Source organism: Mobula hypostoma, chromosome 1 (assembly GCF_963921235.1).
Source record: "Mobula hypostoma chromosome 1, sMobHyp1.1, whole genome shotgun sequence".
Lineage (NCBI taxonomy): Eukaryota > Metazoa > Chordata > Chondrichthyes > Myliobatiformes > Myliobatidae > Mobula > Mobula hypostoma.
In genome coordinates, this window is record NC_086097.1 from 121517460 (window position 1) to 121540705 (window position 23246).

The window sequence follows — 23246 nt, forward strand, 5'->3', positions numbered from 1 at the left end:
CCACCCAATATTCAAAAGCAACAGCAAATGCTCTTTCCTCCAATAAGTAGATTAATTATTTCATTTCTGCTCTGACTGTGCAAAGCAAGCTCATCCAGACTGTCAGGGAGGTGTGGATCTGAAGGCATGTCAGGAAGTTTCCTTCCTTTTTGGGTACCTGGTAACTCAAAACTTATAATCTGTGCAAATATATAGTCATGAGCATGAAAGAACACAGTAAGGGAATATACAGCAAGAAAAATATACGCATTCCACATAGTCTTGAAATCACATTTTTTGCCATGCTATTTGTTCCAATGTGGTCTCTATTGCTCTCTTCTGTTGGGTGCCTGGCTTCCATATGTCCTGCAGAGCTCAGTGCAGCTCAAGGTCTGTCTCAGCACAGACAACTAGCTGCACTGTGAGAATGGATATCACAGCCAGTGAGACCAGTTTCCAGGCTCACTGGCTGTGAATAATGCCAGTAATATTCTTCCACATTGGTGCCCTCATTGCACTAAGTTGTGCAGACTAAGTTGATTTGTGCCCAGCACCAGACCAGAAGATCTATTCTGAATTATGTAATATTATTCCTGTATTGCATGTTAAGTTAAAAATTTACCAGCCAATGGAGAAAAAGATGGAAGAAGCTATTTGGGGAAAAAATACAATATCCCCACTGATTCCTGGGAATCTAGGGCCAAAGTGTTGAAGGAGTATTTGGATGGTACTGAAAATCTCATTGGGTATCATTGTTAATCAATGGTAGGAGCAGTCCACCTTATGAGCCCAGTCACCTTGTCAGTAGTGACCGGCCCCTTCAGTGGAAGAGCCTGTGATTCCTATATCAGCCTCATTCAGGACTCACAAAACCAGAGTGGAAGCACGCCATCCTCAATCCCGAGGGAAGGAGATGCATGAATATTCTCATGGGGGATGAGAGATGGATAATTATTCTTTTCAAATTGCCATGTTCAAAGGATGTTCATGCAGTATATGGAAGCAATATTAAAAATCTAGAATTCATTTAGTCTAGAAATTAAATGGCATGGATGTGGGCTTTAGATCTGTCATGCCCGTACCAGGACTTTGGCAGATCTTTTCAATTACAGTCATTTCCATGCTCATTTCCAGAACTGTTTTGTATGTTAATATTGAACCCGTTTTCACTCAGTGCTTTCCAAATTGCAACCTGCTACATTAGAATAAATCATGTTTGTTATTTACTTGCAGATGCTAAAATCCATGAAGCACTAAAAAACCTTGGAATAGTAGAAAAGATAGTTTCACTGATATATGAAAGTGTACACAAAAATGGAAAGGTATTGCAATATGCTTTTTCTTCGGTCTGTGCTCATTGACACAAATTTTAAGTTGATTTGTGAAGGTTCATTTAATAGCATTTTTCAAGTCCCTTTGACTGTATGCATTCTGACCATTTTTAGTTTTTGTGACATCTGAAGAACTTAGTGTTATTTACTTAAAATTTAGGACTTCAATTATCGATTGGTAGGGTGAGCCAGATATATTTTTCAGACACAAACTCCACTATAGTTTTTACTGATACCAGCTTTATTATTCTAAATTTGTTTTAAATATGTGGTAGTATGTGAATTTTACCTTGCATTTATTGAATTATCAATACAAAATTCTTGATCTTTATGTTACTATTGTATCCTGTGAAAGGGCAAGAAAAGATGCAATATAAATTGTCAGTAACTTTGCAAAGGTAAAATATTGGAGTCAGTTTTCTATGTTTGAAAGTTTATCAGTTTATTTGGTTTTATTCTCAAGGCTTTAGTCGATGATTTGAAAAATTGGGTAGTCATGATTATTTCACTTACTTTTCGCTCTGTCTCCTTCCTGCATCTTTAAAGTGTGTGGTGTATTCACAGATTGTTATCTGATCATTTGACATCCTCAACTGCATTTCCCACTATCTTTGACATTGTATTAATGTAAATATTCCAGTGATGGGCTTACTCCTATAATATGTTTCACTTGTCAGTTGTACAAAAATTCATCTTGGCAACTATTGAATATTTTTAGTTTTTAAAAGAAAAACTCTAGAATTTTTTCCTACTTAGATGGCAAAAAGGTGTGTATCTTTTCAAGTGGAGTGAATATAAAGCTATGTTGTATTTGCTAAAGCAAGCACACCTAGTATTTAAACAAGTGACTCAAATCCTAGTTATAATTTAATTGGATAGTTTATCTCTCAGCAGAACATCATACTTGGGTTGTAATGCTTGTAGAGGGTTAACTACTTCTTAAAAAAAGAAGTTGGAAAACCACTTCAAATATGATTCAGTTTGCTTAGGATTAGTTTAGAATTGTTCATTTCTTTAATATGGTTGCATTTATAGTATATATGTTTTTATTATTCCCCTTGAATAGGGCATGCAGTGTTTAGTGTTGCCATGTGTTTCTGTTTTACGGAAACTGGTTTACCTGGATCCTGCACTTCGTCACGACCTGGCTCAGCAATCCTCTTTTCTACTTGCTCTTTTCAGAGGTGAGCTCTTGAACTTGCTTGCATTGCTCTTCTCTAATCGAAAAGTTGAGCTTATTAGTGATGCCTTGCCTGATTTGCCAAAATGGGAGAGTCCAGACGTGAACAAGAGAAAATCTGCAGATATTGGAAATCCGAGCAACACATGCAAAATGCTGGAGGAATTCAGCAGACCGGGCAGCATCTACGGAAAAAAAAGTACAGTTGCTTTTTCGGGCCGAAACTCGACTGTACTTTTTTTCGTAGATGCTGTCTGGCCTGCTGAGTTCCTACAGCATTTTGAGAGTCTAGACATGTTACTTTTATTCTCCTCTCTGACTTGCATCTTTTTTGAGATCTGTTATCAGTATTGTTACATTTAAAGTGAAGGTTCTTTATCAGTAAGGGCATCAAAGTTATGGGGAAAAGGCAGGAGAATGTGGTTGAGAGATGATAAATCAGTCACAATGGAACAGTGGGGGAGACTGAATGAGTCAAATGGGTAATTCTGCTCCTATATCTTTTGGTCTTATGATTGTGTTCAATAAATTGTTTAGGACAACTTAATATAGAATACAAATGAAGAGCTTGAGTTATGAGTGAATTAATATAACTATAATCCACAGGATTCTCTGAAAATGCATTGGTTATACAGTTTTCTGGCATTTTTATTACAGTTAGAGCAAAGCCATAAAAAGGCAGACAAGGGCATGCCACATATCTCTGGGTACACTTTGTTAGTTAGAACATTGGTAAGAATGTGGTGCCATGTTTAAACTTTGTTACCTCCAATGAGTAGATGATAGTTAGAATCTCGGAGTACTTGATGAGACTGTGGGACAATTAAAAAGAATGGGGTTAATGTATTACTGTTAATGAATGGTTGGTGGTCAGTGAAAACTTATTGGGGCGAAGTTTCTCTATCTCCATAGTATGTTTCTATGAATCTATATCCAGCCAGACATAAGATTAATTTGGTACCTTAAAATTATCATTACTGAGGATGGCTGTAGAAACACAGAGTGACAGTATTATTAGGAAATGCATAGATGAACGAAGATCGCGACCAATTACCTAACCTGGGTTGGGGATTTGGAGAAGCACGTTTGGTATTTTACTGCTGGTGATTGGTTCCTTAATGGGATGAAGCATTTAGAACATTGATGGAGAGGAAGTACTTAATCAATCTCTTGGGATAGGATAACTTTGCTGTAATGTGAAGGTGTTGGGGATGGTGGGGTGCAAAAAATCTTCAGTCCAATTTGAGGCAAGTCTTATGGCAAACATTGGTTTGCCTTAGCTTAATACGTTCATTGTTTTGAGAAGATGTCTCTAGGTGGCCACTTTAATGCATATATATTAGTCTTGTATAAAGCTAGATAACTTTTGGATAACTTTTGCTATCAAAAGTCTTGGATCTGGACCTACAACCTAATTTGCTTTTGTCAATATTTGGGATTATCCCATCGGAAGCAGGAAACATTCCTGTTTCCGCTCAATGTATGATAGCCTTTTCGACTTTATTGGCTAGGAGAGCCATTTTATTGAAGTGGAAGGATTCTAATCCACCTACGGCCTTTTATTGGCTCTCCTCCATTATGTCTTGTTTAAGTTTAGAGAAAATAAGAAGTTGGACATTTGATACATCCTTTAAATTTGAGCAAATCTGGCGACCTCTTTTCTACTTGCTCTTTTCAGAGGTGAGCTCTGAGCTCTGAATTTGATTTCATTTAATTTGATTTATTACTCTTTCAATTTTTTTTTCGAAGTTTTAGATTTGATCAGAAAGTCTTTCTTTTGTTTTTGGTCGTATCTTCAGAATGGACTGCCCGGTCCCTTTTTTTTTCTTTTTTTTTGTATAGTGTAGTGGTTTTTTTTTTCTTCATTTAAAATTCAAAGCTTTTTCTTTCCTCTTCATGAACTGATAAGAGGAGAATTGCTGTTTTCTTTTTTTTATTATATATTATATACTAGCTTAACACTATGTATGATTTTGATAATGTCTATCTTAATCTTGCTTTCTATTGTTATTGATATATATATTTGAACCTTGCCCAGGCCTGCGCCCTGGAGAGTGAAGACTTTCCAGGCGCAGATCCATGGTCTCGCAAGGCTAACGGATGCCTTTATTTAATATTTATATATATTTGAGATAATTCTCCTCTTGTTTGTATTTATGTTCCTTTTAAATCAATAAAAAGATTAATAAAGAAAAAGAGAGAGAAGATGTCTTCAACTGCAATTTACTGAAATTGTACAACTCCACTCCATGTTAGCCATCTTATGATTGTCCAAACAACAGGAATTCTGCAGATGCTGGAAATTCAAGCAACACACATAAAAGTTGCTGGTGAACGCAGCAGGCCAGGCAGCGTCTCTAGGAAGAGGTGCAGTTGACGTTTCAGGCCGAGACCCTTCGTCAGGAGGGTCCTGACGAAGGGTCTCGGCCTGAAACGTCGACTGCACCTCTTCCTAGAGATGCTGCCTGGCCTGCTGCGTTCACCAGCAACTTTTATAATGTTTTATGATTGTCCATTTTATTTCATACCGTTCGAACAATTATAGTAGAAGTGTGATCAATCGAGTTATGATGTTCTTCTAAATGTTCTTTTAAGGTTTATCCCTTAATGGAGAACATTTCTGTGTGACGTTGCTCAATGTGGGGAGGCTGATACACAGGCAGTCACCACATGTTCCTTGACAGATCGGGGTCGGGGTCCAGTGGCATGGAATGCAAGATGACAGGGAATGTAACAACTACAGTTTGTTTCAAAGTTATTCTGTGTCTACCTTTGTACACTTTGCTTTTCTTTCCTTCTTATTTAGTGAAATATAGCTTAGATACTCCTTGATAGAAAGATTTATATCCCAAGACTTTTTACTGAAGTGCAATGAATTGATAGCTTGGTATTTCATGGCTTATATCCTTGCAGTATAATACCATGTGTCAGCAGGGAAGATAGTTTAAGTGACTCTTCTAGCGTTCATCTTCACAAGTATGAAATTAATTAGTTTGAATTCTGGGAGCAAAATAGAATGTATGAACATGCAACTTACTTTGGTTTCTTTGAGAAAGGACATTTTCAGTCTACAATGGTACAAAGTAATTCAGATCATTGCAACATACTAATGACAAGTGCAAACTTTTGAATTGTTTTCTTTCAGCTACTCCACTGCTATTTTTGACAGGTCATTATATTTGAAAATGTATCACTATTAGATGCCTTTTTAATATTGAAAATTATGCATTGTAACTAGTTTTATCCATGAATCAATATTTAGACTCTTAATCATAAGATCATAAGACCATAGGACATAGGAGCAAAATTAGGCCATTCAGCCCATTGCGTCTGTTCCGCCATTCCATCATGGCTGATTCCAGATCCCACTCAACTCCATACACCTGCCTTCTCGCCATGTCCTTTGATGCCCTGACCAATCAGGAAATAACCAACTTCCTCCTTAAATATACCCATGGATTTGGCCTCTACTGCCGTCTGTAGTATAGCAGTCCACAAATTCACTGCTCTCTGGCTTAAAAAAAAAATCCTCCTTACCTCTTCACCAATTTGCACATTGCACATTCAGATGGAGATGTAATGTAAAGATTTTTACTCCTTGTATATGTGAAGGATGTAAGAAATAAAGTCAATTCAATTCAATTCAAAAAGGTCTCCCCTCAATTTTGAGGCTGTTCCCTTTAGCTCTGGAAACCCCACCATAGAAAGCATCCTCTCCACGTCCACCCTATCTGGTCCTTTCAACATTTGGAAGGTTTCAATGAGATCCCACCGCATTCTTCTAAATTCCAGTCAGTACAGGCTCAAAGCTGCCAAATGCTCCTCATATGTTAACCCCTTCATTCCCAGAATTATCCTTGTTAGCCAAAGACAACAAATCCTTTTAGAGATATGGGGCCCACAACTGTTGACAATACTCCAAGTGCGGCCTGACTAGTGACTGATAAAGGCTCAGATTATCTTCTTGCTGTTATATTCTATTCCCCTTGAAATAAATAGCAACATTGCATTTGCCTTCTTTACCACTGACTCAACCTCTAAATTAACCTTCTGGGTGTCTTGCACGAGGACTTCCAAGTCCCTCTGCACCTCTGATGTTTGAACCTTCTCTGCATTTAGATAATAGTCTGCACTATTGTTTCTTCTAGCAAAATGCATTATCGTACATTTCCCAACACTGTATTCCATCTGCCACTTTTTTGCCCATTCTTCCAATTTATCTAAGTCCTGCTGCAATCGCATTGCTTCCTCAGCACTACCTACCCCTCCGCCTATCTTTGTATCCTCCACAAACATTGCCACAATTCCATTATCCACGTCATTGACAAACAATGTGAAAAGTAGTGGTGCCAATACTGACCCCTGAGGAATACCACTAGTCCCTGGCAGCCAACCAGAAAAGGCCTCCCCTTTTATTCCCACTCGCTGCCTCCTGCCTGTCAGCCATTCCTTTGTCCATGCCAGAATCTTTCTTGTAATGCTGTAGGATTTTATTTTGTTAAGCAGCCTCCTGTGTGGCATCTTATCAAATGCCTTCTGAAAATCCAGATAACTGACAATCACTGCCTCTCCCCTGTCCACCCTATTTGTTACTTCCTTGAAGAAATCTAACAGATTTGTCAGGCAAGATTTCCCTTTACAGAAACCATGCTGACTTTGACTTGGTTTCATTATCATTAGTCTCCAAGTTACCTGAATCCTCATCCTTAATAATAGACTCCATCAGTTTCCCAACCACTGAGGTTCGGCTAACTGGCCTATGACTTCCTTTCTTTTGCCTCCCTTCCTTGAAGAGTGGAGTGGCATTTGCAATCTTCCAGTTCTCTGAGACCACACCAGAATCAAGTAATACTTGAAAGATCATGACCGATATATCCATATCTCTTCTGAAACCTCTTTCAGGACTCTGGGATGTAGTCCATCTGGTTCAGGTGACTTATCCACCTTAAGATCTTTGAGTTTGCCTTCTCTTGTAATTGCAGTAAAGCTGTGATAATTTTCTTAATGCCTATTGACATCAGTCCATATCAACTCTCGTTTTGTATCATTAATTGAAAATTCAAGATTGTTTTTTCATTCTTTAGTACACGAGTATAAAAGGGAACAAAAAGTCTGTCATTGTACTTGTGAAGCTTTGACTGACTGAAATCCACAACTAGAAACTTTGAAATACTTTCTAAAAATTTAAAGCTAGGACTGTTATTGGGAACTAGGGCAACTGCTGAGCCTTTGCACACCGCCATCTTAGAGTCCAACCTCCATCTCCTGCTTAATGCAATAAATATCCGCTGGCAACTCTTAAATGTAGTTATGATACTCCATGATTTGCATTTGGTTAACTACTTCATATAAAGTGAATTGTATTAGATTGCAAATATTTCATGATTATAATTTTACTTCAATGTGGTTTGCCAGAACAACCAACCATGTAAAAAATAAGTTAAAGCTGAATTACGCAATACAACATTATTGATAATGATCAATATTTTTTATTGATATTTCTTCTCCTTTCAGTATCCTTAGTTTTGCAGAAAGACAAAGATACAATTTCTGAGGTGGCAGCCTTGCTGACTCTGCTTCTTTTTGATGAAGTAGCCAGAATGGATACTTGGTAAGACTGCAGTTTGTCAGCTTAACAGCTGAAATTATTGAAGTGTTTAAAATGTAAAAGTCTAGTAAGTCTGTAGTGTAGCTCATTGTCTTGGTACACCAAATTGTGTTTAAGATTAGTTTTATTTGTCACATGTACATTGAAACAATAGGAAAAATATGTCATTTGCATCAAATCAAGTTAGCTGAGCAGCCTGCAAGTGTCAGTGTACTTCAGTCGCCAACATAGCATGACCACAACTTATCCTGACCTGTAAGTCTTTAGAATGTGGGAGGAAACCAGAGTACCCAGAGGAAACGTGGAGAACGTAGAACCTCTTTGCTGACGGCAGCGGGAATTGAACCCTGATCTTACAACTGGCGCTGAATAGTGTTACGTTAATCACTATGCTATAGTACCAATTTTATCAAAATATGTGATCACTACAGCTGGAGAAATTAATGTATATGATGGCTCAATATGCCTCTGATGTGCCATCAACAGCAGTGTGATGACATTGTAAGCCCTGGCATATAGCACAGTATTAATTTTTTTATCTGGAGTTTTAATGCCAACTTTGATATAATCGATGACCTGACTTCAAGTGACCAATTGTTGCAGAATTCCATATTTCTGTTGCTGCCATTGAAGACGGGGTTTATCTTTTATGTTTTCTTGTATGCTTTCCCAAATCTGCAATTACCTGTGTTCTCAGCAAATCCCCCTTCCCCAGCTTGATTGTCTCCCAGGCATCCCTGGGTTGCCAACCAACTACTCCAACTTAATCTCTTCCTCAACCTGTTCTCCAACCTTGGCTGGATCCTGCTAAATCACAAACCATTCCAATGTCTCTCTAAAGATACATCCTTTTCTTCTCCTTAACCTTAATCCTTACTTCATCCACTATAATATTCCACAACCTAACTGACTTTCCTGCACAAAATTTTCTTGATATTTGAGGTAAACCTTAGGCAATGTTTAAAATTTAAGACAATATATTTATGAATTATTGTATGTGATTACTTAGCATAAGCTGATGCCTGTTTGCAGGATTTCCATTAAACAGTACTAGACTTTGTAAATAACGCGGCCCAGTAATACTAAAAGCACGTCTTCATTTGAGCTATCTGATTTATTTTCATATATTGGTGTAAAAATATCCAAAGAAAAATAATTATTTTCACTTTAATTAATTTATAATTAAAACAGGATGGAAACTCATCTCTTGAGCATCAAGGTGATCTGATTGAAACCTATCAAATGCTGTTTCATTTTGTTTAAAGCTGACTTTTACAACGATAATTAAAACTCCCTGACCTAAATAGAGTGTTCAGTTATCATGCTGTTCTTATGAGGTAATGTAGGTATATGTTATATGTCTGTATATGATAGTTTTAGACTGACGCGAAATTGATGGTCAACATAATGGGTATCTGTGGATGATGCAGGTCACCATGTTTGCAGTCTGAAGCTCTTGGTGATTAATCAGAAGCAGAATCCTGCATTTGTTTCTGTGTTGTTGATGTGTCTCCTGGTATTGATTACTTTGTTCACAAGGCCATTTTCTTAACAGGTCTGATAGTGCTGCCACTCCAACTCCATTCAGCTTGCCTGTGGTTGTAACTCAGAGGTAAGCCTTTTTGAAAAGCACATCTTAATGTTATTTCTTTATCTAAATTAAAATATCAGCACACATTTCCATCCATCTTGATTTGGTGTGGCAGTATGTATATGGGCACAGATTGCCCGTTGCTTTAAAAAAAAGCAATATATCAGAAACTTAATCATGACAATAAAATTAAAATCTATTAAAAATAAAATTAAGATCTATTTATCCTGGAAATAAGACCATAAGATGTAAGAACAGAATTAGGCCATTCAACCCATCGAGTCTGCTCCACTATTTCATCACGGCCAATTTATTATCCCTCTCAACCCCACTCGCCTGCCTTTTCCCTCTAACAGTTGACACCCTTTCTCATCAAGAGCATATCAACCTCTGCTTTAAATTTACTTAATTACTTGGCATCCACAGATGTCTGCGGCAATGAATTTCTCAGATTCATCACCCTCTGGCCAAAAAAATTCCTCCTCACAGGAATAGACACTTCACTCACTTCCACACCTCAAAATCCAGCTGAAAGCATAAAGTACAATTTTTGTTTATAACATTTTATGGGAATTTTGACATGAAACAAGTACACTTAGTGGCCACTTTATTAGATACCCATTGTATGTAATAAAGTGGCCACTGCGTGTATGTTTGTGGTGTTCTGCTGCCGTAGCCCATCCACTTCAAGGTTCGAAGTGTTGTGCGTTCAGAGATGTTCTTCTGTACACTACTGTTGTGATGCGTGTTTACTTGAGTCTGTGTCGCCTTCCTGTCAGCTTGAACCAGTTTGGCCATTCTCCTCTGACCATGATGCATTTTCGCCACAGAACTGCTGTGCACTGTATTTATTTTGTTTCTCACACTAATCTCTATAAATTCTAGAAATTGCTGTGTGTGAAAATTCCAGGAGATCAGCAGTTTTTGAGATGCTTAAACTACTCTGTCTGGCACCAACAATCATTCCACGGTCACAGTCACTTAGATCACATTTCTTCCTCATTCTGATGTTTGGTCTGAACAACAACTGAACCTCTTGACCATGTCTGCATGCTTTTATGCATTCAGTTGCTGCCAGATGATTTTCTGATTAGATATTTCCATTAGCTAGCTGTTGTACAGGTGTACCTAATAAAGCAGGCACTGAGTGTATACCTTATTTATTTAAAACTACCATATAATTTCTGTTTTATCTTTTGAAGACTTCAGTAATTATAATTTTATAATGTGCAAATGACTATGCCAGTCATTTCTGAATTATTCAGTATGTAATGGAGGTGCAAACCTACATAATTTGATTCAGAATTATTTATCATATGTACATCCTCACATCATCTCACCGACCTAACCACAGACAGTACTCCAACTCTAGGAAGTTATAAACCAATGAAACTTATGCTTTTATTATTTAAGTATTTGAAAACATAATTAATCACCCCTTCCCCATAAGCTCAGTTTCCCAATGCAGTTCCTACAGTTAGCATGGTGACTTGTTAAGACACTCCTTATGTCTGAGGTCTTGTTTTGTTGGATCTAGCACTACAGCATAGCTACAATTTTAATTGGCTGGAAACCCCCATATAGGATGCTTTAATTGTAGTAAATATTATTTTGTTCGTTAGCTTTTATGTGGTTTCTTCTCTCACTCATTGCTTTGATTTGTTTTATTAACTCAAAAAGGTACAATTTGATGGTCAAAGTGGCAGTTCATCATGCTGTGAGCCCCTACTGTATTGTTGTTCTATCCAGTTCGGACCCCATGACCTTGACACCTGTACTGGATACGTTGAAACTAGCCTGGAATCTTGCATGGAATAATGGAATTGAGCAGACCTTGGATCAGGAAGGAGGTCAAAGAACTGATACTTCATCAGAGTAAGTGTCTGTTTTATATATATATATATATGAATAACACACACAAATTACTGGAGGAACTCAGCAGGCAACCCTTCATCAGTACATTTTATGTTTTTTTTGCATTTTCATTGACTGTACAGTATGAATTCTGGTCTCCAAGCCCGCAAAATGTCACAAAGTGGTTAAAAGCATTGGTGAACAATATTAATAGTTTTATGATGAAGATAATGTAAGAGAACTTTGATGGAATTTTCAGTTATTCCCTGCAATTCTTTGGTAAAAATGTTCTCATGTTTGGGTATTATGTCAACATTTACTACCTATCTGTGTTTTCATGATCTGCATTTCACCTTGAGCCAAGAGCACTTTTGATGTTTTATAGTGGGTATGGAGTCACATTTAAGCCAGATTCAGTAAGGAAAGTGGTTTTCCTCTCAAAAAGACATCATTGAATCATGTATGTTTTTATGAACACATAGTAATTTTTTTGTACATCAGTGTTTGCTTTTATTCTAGTTTATTCAGAATATAAATTCTCCAGGCTGACTTTGGAACTTGAGACACAAGACTGCAAATAATGGAATCTGGAGCAACACAGAAACTGCTGAAGGAGCTCAATATATATGGAGGAAAATGGGCAGTCAATATTTTTGGGTCAAGACCCTTCATCTGGACTGCAAAGTGGTCAAATATTATGGTCCTGACTTAGTCCCTTTTAAAGGTCTCAGCCTGAAACGTTGACTGGTTATTCCTCTCCATAGATGCTGCCTGACCTCCTGAGTTCTGGTTTTCCAGCCTCTGCAGAATCTCTTGTGTATGTGATATAATGGTTTGACTGATGATATTAAAACTATGGATGTTTCCTATAGTGGGAAAGTTTAGGACCAGAGGGCACGGCCTTAGAATAGAAGGACATCCCTATAGAATAGAGATGAGGAGGAATTTCTTTGGCAAGAAGGTGGTGAATCTATTGAATTCATTGCCACAGACAGCTGTCACTATTTATTATTATTTAAAGTGGAGGTTGTTAAGTTCTTGAGTAGTAAGGGTGTCAAAGTTGATAGGGAGAAGGCAGGAAAATGGGGTTGAGAGGGAAAATAAATCAACCATGATGAAATGGTAGAGCAGACTCGATGGGTCACACAGCCTAATTTTGCTCCTGTGTCAATTGGTATTTATCTGAACTATATTGAATTTCATGGTGCATTTAAATGTACTCCTATTGATTTAAATGACATATTAATTTGTTGTTTTTTTGAATGTAGGTTTCCAGAAGACATGAGGCTGTCTCCTGTTGACAAAATAGTGCTTAAAACAAGTCACATTACCAGTGGTCTGCAGGATTCTCTTCTTTCCATCACCAATGCTGTCTCTCACAGTGCCGTCTATTCTGCTCTTGCCAGGATGAGATTGTATTTATTGAATGACAAACTAGCATTAAAACAAGGATCTGGCAGCTGTATATCTATATTACACAACCTTCAGTGGCATACAGTATTGGGCAGGTTTGTACAATTGCTGAAAATGTAACTCTTGAGTATCTGCCATATATAACTATTATTTTTTCATATCCATTTATGATTCATGTAGGTTTTATTTAAAAACTCTAGCCACCATTTTTCTCTAAATGATTTCCATGATTTTCAAGGTAGTATCAGAAATGCAATTAAAGTGGATTCCAGTTAATTGTCCAGCTGCTTATTTGGGACAACTCTGAAAGAAAAAAAAATCTAATCAAGAAAATACCCAGGGTTCTCTTTGTTTATTTGGGATACTGCTGCTTAATTGGGGCAGGACACTGTTACAGAACAGTTTCTAACTGGCACCAGTCATATGAATGGTTTTTAAATAGGGTAAGTGCGAAGAATTTGAAGATCTCAACAATGATCTTAAATGGTACAATGGAAATGAAGATTTAGAGGATGCAGTTGTCAACAGGACTGTATGAAAGTAGTCTATTATTTGCACTAGGTGTCTGTGCTGATTTTGTTCGTTTATGGTCAAAGGAACATGATGTGGATGATATCCTCCATCGATAAGTATTAGAAACTAATACACAGTTTTATAGTACTGCAGTAATATTGGTAGTGTTCTATTTTTTTAATCCCTTTTTAACTATTTCCATGAAGCATTGGCTGATTGGGACAGCCACTTAATTGGGACAAAATGTACGCATCCCAATGTGTCCTAATTAATCAGAATCCACTGTATTTGATCTAGAACATTGGACATTACAGCACAGTACAGAATAATAGGTCTGTAATTTTCTTTTTGCTGCCTCCCTCCTTCCTTAAACTTTTAATGCACTTTCAAGGAACTTCATATTCTTCCTAAAGGTGTTCGGAATTGGACACAGCACTCCAGTTGTAGCATAAAAAGTATTTTGAATACTTTGAATAAATTCTCCACTTTTGAACTTTATGCCTCAGTTTATGAATGCACGATCTCATATGCATTACTATCCACCCTCTCAACCTAAGCTTCCACTTTCAAGGATTAATAAATGTACATAACCAAGTCCTTCTATTTGCACCCTTTTTAGAATCAGGACTATGATGATGGTTTACGATGGACAAGTCCTGATGAAGGGTCTTGGCCGAAATATCATTCTTTATTCCTTTCCATGGACGCTGCCTGATCTGCTAAGTTCCTCCAGCATTTTGTGTGTGTTACCTTAAATTCAATCTTTTTTTATCTGTCCGTTCAGCCAGCCTGTCTATGTCTCCTTGCAGTAATTGAAAAAGCAACAGAGTTGCTGATTCTGGTAATCTGAAACCAAAACAGTAAATAATGATGAATATTATTTTTCCTTTTAAAAACGCAAACACGGAATCTGCAGATGCTGGAATTTCAAGCAATGCACATAAAAATTGCTGGTGAACGCAGCAAGCCAGGCAACATCTCTTGGAAGAGGTACAGTTGATATTTTGGGCTGAGACCCTTCGTCAGGACTATTTTCTGCACTTCTGAAAATGTTCCATATGCCTTTGTGTCATTAACCAGCGTGTCAAGTGGGATGTTACCAAACTCCTGACAACCAATACATACCTTCATTAACTTTCTCTTACGCCTCATTAATAAATTAAATCCAGCGAGTCTAACACAATTTGCATTTAAAAAACCCACAATGACTCACTTTTATCAGCTTCAACTACTTCAAATGCTTATTAATATGTTTTCCTGATTATTTCCTGACCTCAGTACTGATCTGAATCTACATCTTATGGACTCACTTTCTCTACAAGCCATATTCTCAATATTATTTATTTATTTATTTATTTATTTGCATTTGCACAGTTAGTCATCTTTTCCACATTGTTTGCCAGTCATTTTATGTAGTTTTTCGTTGATTTTTTTTTCCATTCTGTCTGCAAAAAAATGGATCTCAGGGTAGTATATGGTGTCAGATATGTATTTTGATAACTTACTTTGAACTTTGAAGTTAAATTGACCATCCTTAATTATCCCTTCCCACCTATGTTTGTGACACTTCTCACGCTCTGGATTTTTTCAATGATTTTAAGTTCCCTGGCCCCCACCGCCTTATTTTCACCGTGGATGTCCAGTCCCTATATACCTCCATCCTCCATCAGGAAGGTCTCAAAGCTCTCCACTTCTTTTCAGATTCCAGACCTAACCAGTTCCCCTGTACCACCACTCTCCTCCGTCTAGCGGAATTAGTCCTTACTCTCAATAATTTCTCCTTTGGCTCCTCCCACTTCCTCCAAACTAAAGGTGTAGCCATGGGCACCTGTATGGGTCCCAGCTATGCCTGCCTTTTTGTTGGCTTTGTGGAACAGTCCATGTTCCAAGCCTATACTGGTATCCGTCCCCCACTTTTCCTTCGGCAAGGACTCTCCCACCCCACCGATGACCCCTTCTCCCGTCTTCAACCCTCCTCCTCTTCAAATTCCCTAATTAGCCTAACTCCTTGTATTATCTAGTTACAATACACATTTGTGTTATACACCATTCTTTCCCTTAGTACTTAATTTTCCTTTTCACTTCTCTATATACTTTCCCCTTATGTTGTTCTTAAATATTTTATCTTTTGCCCTTAACCTATGACCTCACCAAACCTCAGTGGAAGAAGACTGGAATATCTACTTATTCAAGGTCAGATATTTTTCCGTTAATAGTTTTACCTTCCAGTAGTATTTGGATCCATTTTACCTTAAACAGTTTTTTTTTGTCATTCCACTGTAGTTAGCCCTCTTCCATTTTAGGTCCATTTAAAACTTAACTTGCATATCTCCGTTTTCTACATAATGAGTCGCGATCACTGTTCTTCAAGTGTTGTCACTGTTCCCTTCATGCTGCCTTCTGCTGTCTGCTCCTCACTCACGCACACACTTTACTCATTACCCAAATATTGTCGATCAATATCAGAGTAATTCGTAATGCTACAGGTCATGCATGCATCTGGAAGTTTTGGTAGGGTTGTTGTTTTCAGTGAAATGCATAACTAAGGGACCATGGATTACATTGACAGCTTAAAAAAAAACTCTGAAGGATTGGAATTCCCATTTTTTTAAATGATTTAAGCTTGAGGTTTATTTTCGCCTCTTAATTTTCTTAGGACTAAAGCTGCCATTTCAAAAATAATGAAAGATCACATGTATTGAAAATTAAACTCTTGCTTTGTTCCATTAGCTGCCTTGGTTTGAAATGTCATACAATTATCATTAATTATGTTCCAGGTTTTTACAAGTTCTTCCAGCCTGTGCTGAAGATGAGAAGCTTTTGGCTGATGTTGTTGTTTTCCTAACCAAAACCTTGATAGCTCAAAGAGATGCTCCAAATGCCAAATATCTAAGCTCACTCCTGGATCTCCTGGTTAGACAGGTACAGTAGCAAAATCTAATTAATACTTACAGTATAAAAATACATTAATACTCATGAATGTATGATCAATTAAAAAATAGAGGATAACATCTGAATTTAGGAAGGAATAAATAAAAACTATAAATTGTTTACAATAGTCTTCGGTTGTAAACAAAGTGGCCCAGTTTTACTCACTGGGACTTTCTAAAGATTCAACAGCAAACTTTATCAGTGAAATAATTTCAGTTTCTTTAAAAAAGAGAGGTTATTGTGCACTGATTATAGACACAAACAATTCTGCTTATGCTGGAAATCCAGACTAAGACATAAGGAACTCAGCAGGTCAGGCAGCATGTAGGGAGAGGAATAGAAGGTCAACAACTCAGGCCAAGACCCTTTATCAGGATTGGCTTGACTAAGGGTCAAACGCCTGAAACGTTGAAAGTTTATTCTTCTCTATAGATGCTGCTTGACCTTCTTAGATCCTCCAGTACTTTGTGTTGCAAAAATTAGGAGCAGGCAGCAGGTTCCCATTGACTATTATTTGTTGCCTCTTAATTTCCTTAGGTCAAAATGTTGGGCAAAAGTTAACATTGGGTTCCTATAAGTTCTTCTTTCTCACTGACCAAGTGCTGGTTTTAGCTTAATTAGCTGCAAACAAGAGACAATCTGCAGATGCTGGAAATCCAAGCAAGACACACAAAATGCTGGAGAAACTCAGCAGGCCAGACAGCATCTTTGGAAAAGAGGATAGTTGATGTTTCAGGCCAACGCCCTTCAGCAGAGTCTTGATTAGCTTGTCCCTGTTGTAACCTTTCAGATTTGCTGTAACAACAGCTCAGTATACATTTGAATGATTATGTACAGAAATTCTTGAAAAGGTCTGAGCAAACTCTTTGTCTCCCACTTTTAACAAGTTTACAATCCTTTAGTTAGTGTTGTTCCACTTTTGGTTTATCCTAGTGTTTTGTTTTTATAAATTCTCTGCCACTTGGGTTCAGGCTGATTTTTGTTTTCATATGACATGTCGTACTTTGTCGACCCCCTCTGCTCCATTCGCCAAAGACGTAACTTCCCAATGACCAAACAGTTTAATTCCCCTTCCTGTTCCAACTGTTGGTCCATGGCTTCCTCTTGTGCCACAAAAAGCCCACCCTCAGGATAGAGGAGCAACACCTTATTACGTCTGAGTAGTCTCTTATCTAATGGTATGAATATTGATTTCTCCTTCCGTCATATAAAAAAATAAATAAATTCCCTTCCCCTCTCTTCTTCTTCTATTCCCCATCCTGGCTGCTTGCCTCTTCTCACCTGTCTGCCACCTCTCCCTGGTGCCCCTGCTTCCCTTTTCCTCATTTCCTATCAGACTTCTTTCTCTCCAGTCTTTTAGCTTTCCCACTTATCACCTTCTAGCTAGCCTCCTTGCGCTCCCCAAACTTCTTTATTCTGGCATCTTCCCCCTTCCTTTCCAGTCGTGAAGAAGGGTCTCAGTCCAAAATGTTGACCTATGTTCACTTCCATGATGCAGCCTGACCTGCTGATTTCCTCCAGCATTTTGTGTTTTGTTTTATATTTCTAGCATTTACAGAATCTTTGATGTTTTTGATTTATTATCTTTATTTTCTGTACCTTGCATTTCATTCCATTCTCTGCCTTAAAATAATTAAGATTTTAAGAGCCTTTGATATTTTTAATCAACATTCTTCCTAAGCTAAGGTAATATTTAACAATCTTTTGTCTTGTAAATAGCTTGAATGCCTTGACACTCGATCATCTTGTCTTTCAAAAAGCAAACTTTGTTTATTATCAGTTTTACACAACATTACTTTATCTTCTGTTTAACACTATATTAAGTTCATAATCTTACAATTCTTGAAATTAAAGTTGGCATGGTAGCGCAGTGGTTAGCATAATCAATTTACAATGCCAGCGATCATTGATAAGGGGTTGATTCCTGGCAGTGTCTGTAAGCAGTGTGTACGTCCTCCCTGTGACCGCATGGATTTCCTCCTACATTTCAAAGATCTACAGATAGTGTTAGTGAGCTGTGGGCACTAGAATTGTGGCAACACTTGCGGCTGCCTCCCAGCACAATCCATGCTAATTTGATTTGTCGCAAACGATACATTTCAATGTATGTTTTGATGTACGTGACAAATAAAGCTGATCTTTTAATATTTTTCTTTTCTTAAATGTCTTTTAGGTGCACTTTCCTAAGCAGTGTGCATGACAGTCATCTGCTTTGCAGCCATTTCATTACACTGTAATTACAGATATTTATGATGTTGAATTTTTAGCTTAATATCAGTCAGTAATGATCTGTATAACACACCCTATAATCACAAACTAACCAGTCATATCCTCTCCTATCGAAGCATATTATTTTAATACAACAATAGCCTTTATTTCACAAAGGAACATAGAAGTACAGAGAAGGTGCAGAAAAAATTTGCAAGGTTAGTATGAGATTGCATACCATGTTATTATCAGTAATTCTGAACTATTTTGAGCTCCTCCTATAGAAGTGAGAAAGCTGAGACCTTTTGAAATTATCAAAGGGCAGGTAGAAAGCAGATAGCAAAGAAATTAGAAAGAATAACATGTTTTTTTCAGCACAATGCAAATGAAAAATAAATGTGTCTGCCTGAAGTGGAATATGTCTTCCAAGTCACATAGTATATTCCAGTAATTCTTTCAGAACCTTAAATAGTTCAAATGTGTGTTTTTGCCAATGGAAAGTTTTCCGCAGTGGATTTAGACCTAACTGTGTTTGTTCTTGTGCAGTGCAAGTTTAGGGTATTGTCCGTACAAATGAACTGTATAAACATGATGGTGTTCATCCTCTAATATTTTTGTTTAAAAATGATGGTGGGAGTTCAAACTGCTGAGCACCCTGCAGGCTGATAACTCATACTGAAAATTATTTCTATTGACCACAGAAATATCTACTGAATTACATTGCGATTGGGTACTAGTTAATATGGAGTGTTTCGCTGTCATCATGTTGGACTTTATTGAGATGGGAGTATCAGTCCCAGAAACAGAGTAAAACTCTCAAACTCCATGAGATGAGTTGTATAAGTACTCCCATTCAATGGACAATCCTCACTAAATTTGCTAATACACACAATCTCACCTTTGGTTCTCCAGAGAAGCAATGGCTGTGGAAACTTAAGTTTTCAAAAGTAGTGGTCAATGAAAGCTGGTCATTCTGCAACCAGTCGGTGCCATGTTTGTTCTTCAGTAGAGCTCAAAGTAACTGGTTCACTCAACTTCCCAATCTCAGGGTTATTTTAGGCCACCCCAAATTACCTTTCTTCTACCTTCAGAGTATCTTGTTCACAGCAGCACTGATAATCTACCCTACAGGGTAGGGACTTCTGTATTAGTGAAGGTGATGAGTACTGAACAATCTGTAAATAATGCAATTTTGCAGGCTTCAGCAGAGATAAATTGCACTCATGAAGTATCTTAGGTTCTAGTTCAGAATCTGTGAATTTAAAGGGCCTGTATTTCCTCAGTGTCCGTTGTGCTCAATCTTAAGACACGATTTGTACTACGTATCCAGGAAACTCATACAGTCTGAGTGATTTCACTTTGCCAATTGTCTTCTGGGGACAGAACTATCCTAGATTTTGTGACGTAATATCTGCCTCCTTCCCTCCTGGCTGCTGTCCATGTTTCCGCAACACAGCTTTATCCTAATTAATCCTATGGATAAGATTTCTTTGAAGTGAAAGCCAGAAATGGATCATATAACTTTGCATCTGCAGTATAATAATGTTGTAAGTGGTGATGGAATGAACTTTATGTGCTTTTGGCTGGGAAAATTTCTTCACCTTATTATCTTTGCCCGTCACCTCCTAGTGCTCCTCCCCCTTCCCTTTTTTCCATGGTCTTCTACCCTCTGCTATCAGATTCCCTCTCTCCAGCCCTTTATCTCTCTCATCTATCAACTTCCCAGTTCTTTACTTCACCTCTACCCCTCTCCCAGTTTCACATATCACCCACTACCTTGTACTTTGTCCCGTAATCTACATATCAAGAATTGTTCGGGATCATGAAAGCCTCCTCTCATCTATGTAAGATGCTGGAGATTTTCAGCATGTCAGATAGCAGCTCTAAAGTAAGGAATGTTGAAAGGTCATCAATTGGAAGTGGTGTTATCTCCGTTTCTCTCTCCACAGTGCTGACTTATCTGAAGTACACTTCTGGAACTTTCAGTTTGTTTCAAATTTCTCTCTGGAGTCTGGCCTCTATTACTTTTAGCAGTATGAACATGATAAATTCATAAATCAGTTGAAATGCAGTCTACCTACTTCATTCATTAACCTTCTGTTGTTTCTAAAAATCTTTACCTCTAATCAATCTCAGAAAATCTCAGTTTTGCATTTGCTATGTTAATGTTCCCTTCTATGCATGAATTTTTGGGAGGATTTTTTTTTACTTGAAGGTGTTTTAAAATCAGATTTTTACCCTGCTTGTGCTCGTTCAGAATCAGCATAGTTTAATATTCATTCTTGATGGTGACTGTAAAAGATTGAGAACATAAAGACGTAGGATCTGAATAAAGCCACTAGGCCCCTTGATTGACTTTGCTGTTCCATCATGGCTGATTTATTACCTTTCTCATCCCCATTCTCCTACCTTCTCCCCGTAACCTTTGATGCTCTTACCAATCAAGAGCTTATCAAATTCTGCTTTAAATACACCTATTGACTTGGCATCCGCAGCCATCTGTGGCAAAGAATTCCACAGATTCACCACCGCTAGTGCTAAAGCAATTCATCCTCATCTCTTTCTAAAGAGATGTTCTTCTATTTTGAGGCTGTGCCCTCTGGTCCTAAACTCCCCCGCTAAAGGGAACATTCTCTCCATGTCCACTCTGTCTAGGCCTTTCATTACTTGATAGATTTCAATGAGATTATATTTCATTGCTGTTAACAAGCAAAGTTCTTCAGTGAAGTTTTATTGAAAAATAATTGCCCTCAAGCAGTAAATAATTTTGCTCTGCACAGATGCTGCCTCAGCTGCCAAGCAGTCAGAAAATTTGTTTTAATTTTTAATTTAATCTTTTTAAGATTGAGATACAGCACGGAATAGGCTGTTCTAGCCCTTCGAGGCATGCAGCCCAGCAATCCCCAGATTTAATTCTAGTCTAATCATGGGACAATTTATCATGACCAATTAACCTACCAACTGGTACATCTATGGACTGGGGGAAGAAACCGAAGCACTTGGGGAAACCCACACATTTATAGGTAGAACGTACAAATTCCTTACAGGCAGTGGCAGGAGATGAGCCCGGGTTGCTTGCACTGTAAAGCGTTATGCTAATCGCTGTACTACCATGTCACCCTCACTGGCAGTATTTTGTGTCCTTATTCCAAGTGATCAGAGCAGACTTATAGAAAACTCTGGAAATTAATTTTCTTAAGCACATCACCCCTACTGGGGCATATGCAGCAGACAGTAGCCCGCTAGAGTCCTCTGTCCTCGGCCAAAGGTTGATCAGCCCTGTGGCTTCCACTTTCACCATGGGACTTCATACGTCATCGAGGCGAAGAGCCTTCCTTCCCTGGGGGTGAAGCCTTTGGAGCTTCTGTTGGCATTTCTGTAGCTCTGGGTTTTCATGGGATGGGGTTGCTCTTTCCGTGCCCAACCCTCCGGCTTTCGCAGCCTGGCTTGGAATTGTCCGTGGTGGAGTTTTGGAAGTTAATTAGTGTTGAAAGTTGCTGGCATCACCAAAGTACTTTACACCTGATGTTAGGACGTTATTAATGCCAGATGTACAGTTATAATGCAGTATGTTTCATTTTAAGCTCGTTTTTTTCTGTTTCCATTTCTCATTAAGTATGAATTCTGTGCATGTTTGGAATAGCAAGAGTTGCCAAGAAAATTAGAATCAGGTTTATTACCACTAACATATATCATGGTTTGTTTTGTGGCAGCAGTACATAATAAAATACCATAAACACATAGTGTAAATAGAGAATAAAATATTGATCTCATACATACTTCTCTCAGATGATGGTGAGTTTGTGAAATTAAATATTCATGTATTCTCTGAAGGATGAATTGAATAATGAATCATATTCTGTTTGAAAGAACAAATAGGAATGAACCAGAGGGCACCATGTTAGCTGGCGTTTAGCATGATGCTATTACAGCTCTCGGCATCGAAGTTCAGAATTTAATTCTGACTCTAAGGAGTTTGTATGTTCTTTCCGTGAATGTGTGGGTTTCCTCCAGATGCTCCGGTTACCTCCCACAGTCCAAAGATGCACTGGTTAGTAGGTTAATTGGTCAGTCTAAATTGTCCTTTGATTAGTCTAGTGTTAAATAGATTGGTTTCTGGGTGGTGCAACTCGCTGGGCCAGGATAACCTATCCTGTGCTGTATCTATTAAGTAAATTGGAAAAAAGTTATTTTGTTTTTTATGTGCGGGGCAAAAAAATGTCATGTCAGTGGATCAGAAATGCAAATGTAGAAAACTCCCTCCTGGTCTTTGAAGGTTTTATGATTCTGCTACCAAGCTCTGTAATTGAATTATTAATATTATGACAGAGCTGATATGAATAGACATCGATAATCGTCATCCGTATTATCAGGTTAAAAGTTTAAAGAAATTTGACACTTGACTCACTCTTTGTTGGTATTTTGTTGATGTGATAGGAAAGCAGTTCACTTCTGAATTTACTGGTGCAGACCGAATCACCAGCTCAAGGTGAAATGGATGAAGTTGATACTCTTGTAAGACTGAAGCTACAGAAGGAGTTGACAAGATTCTTCAATGCAATATTACGATCCCTCACTTCTGTTACAGACAGGTAAAGACGACTGAGCTTGATATTTTTGTTCCTTAGCAATTTAACC

General features: G+C 37.9%; 1 protein-coding gene across 3 annotated transcripts in view; it reads left to right on the top strand.

The window, feature by feature from the left end:
* rttn (rotatin) overlaps positions 1-23246 on the top strand; it is a 270714-nt gene that overhangs the window by 98018 nt on the left and 149450 nt on the right. For all 3 annotated transcript variants that reach the window (XM_063055143.1, XM_063055124.1, XM_063055134.1), the window contains 8 exons: positions 1213-1301; positions 2377-2494; positions 8005-8101; positions 9654-9710; positions 11370-11564; positions 12812-13051; positions 16247-16391; positions 23046-23200. In XM_063055143.1, the coding sequence (XP_062911213.1) occupies positions 1213-1301; positions 2377-2494; positions 8005-8101; positions 9654-9710; positions 11370-11564; positions 12812-13051; positions 16247-16391; positions 23046-23200 (1096 nt within the window). The remainder of the gene's footprint in view (positions 1-1212; positions 1302-2376; positions 2495-8004; positions 8102-9653; positions 9711-11369; positions 11565-12811; positions 13052-16246; positions 16392-23045; positions 23201-23246) is intronic.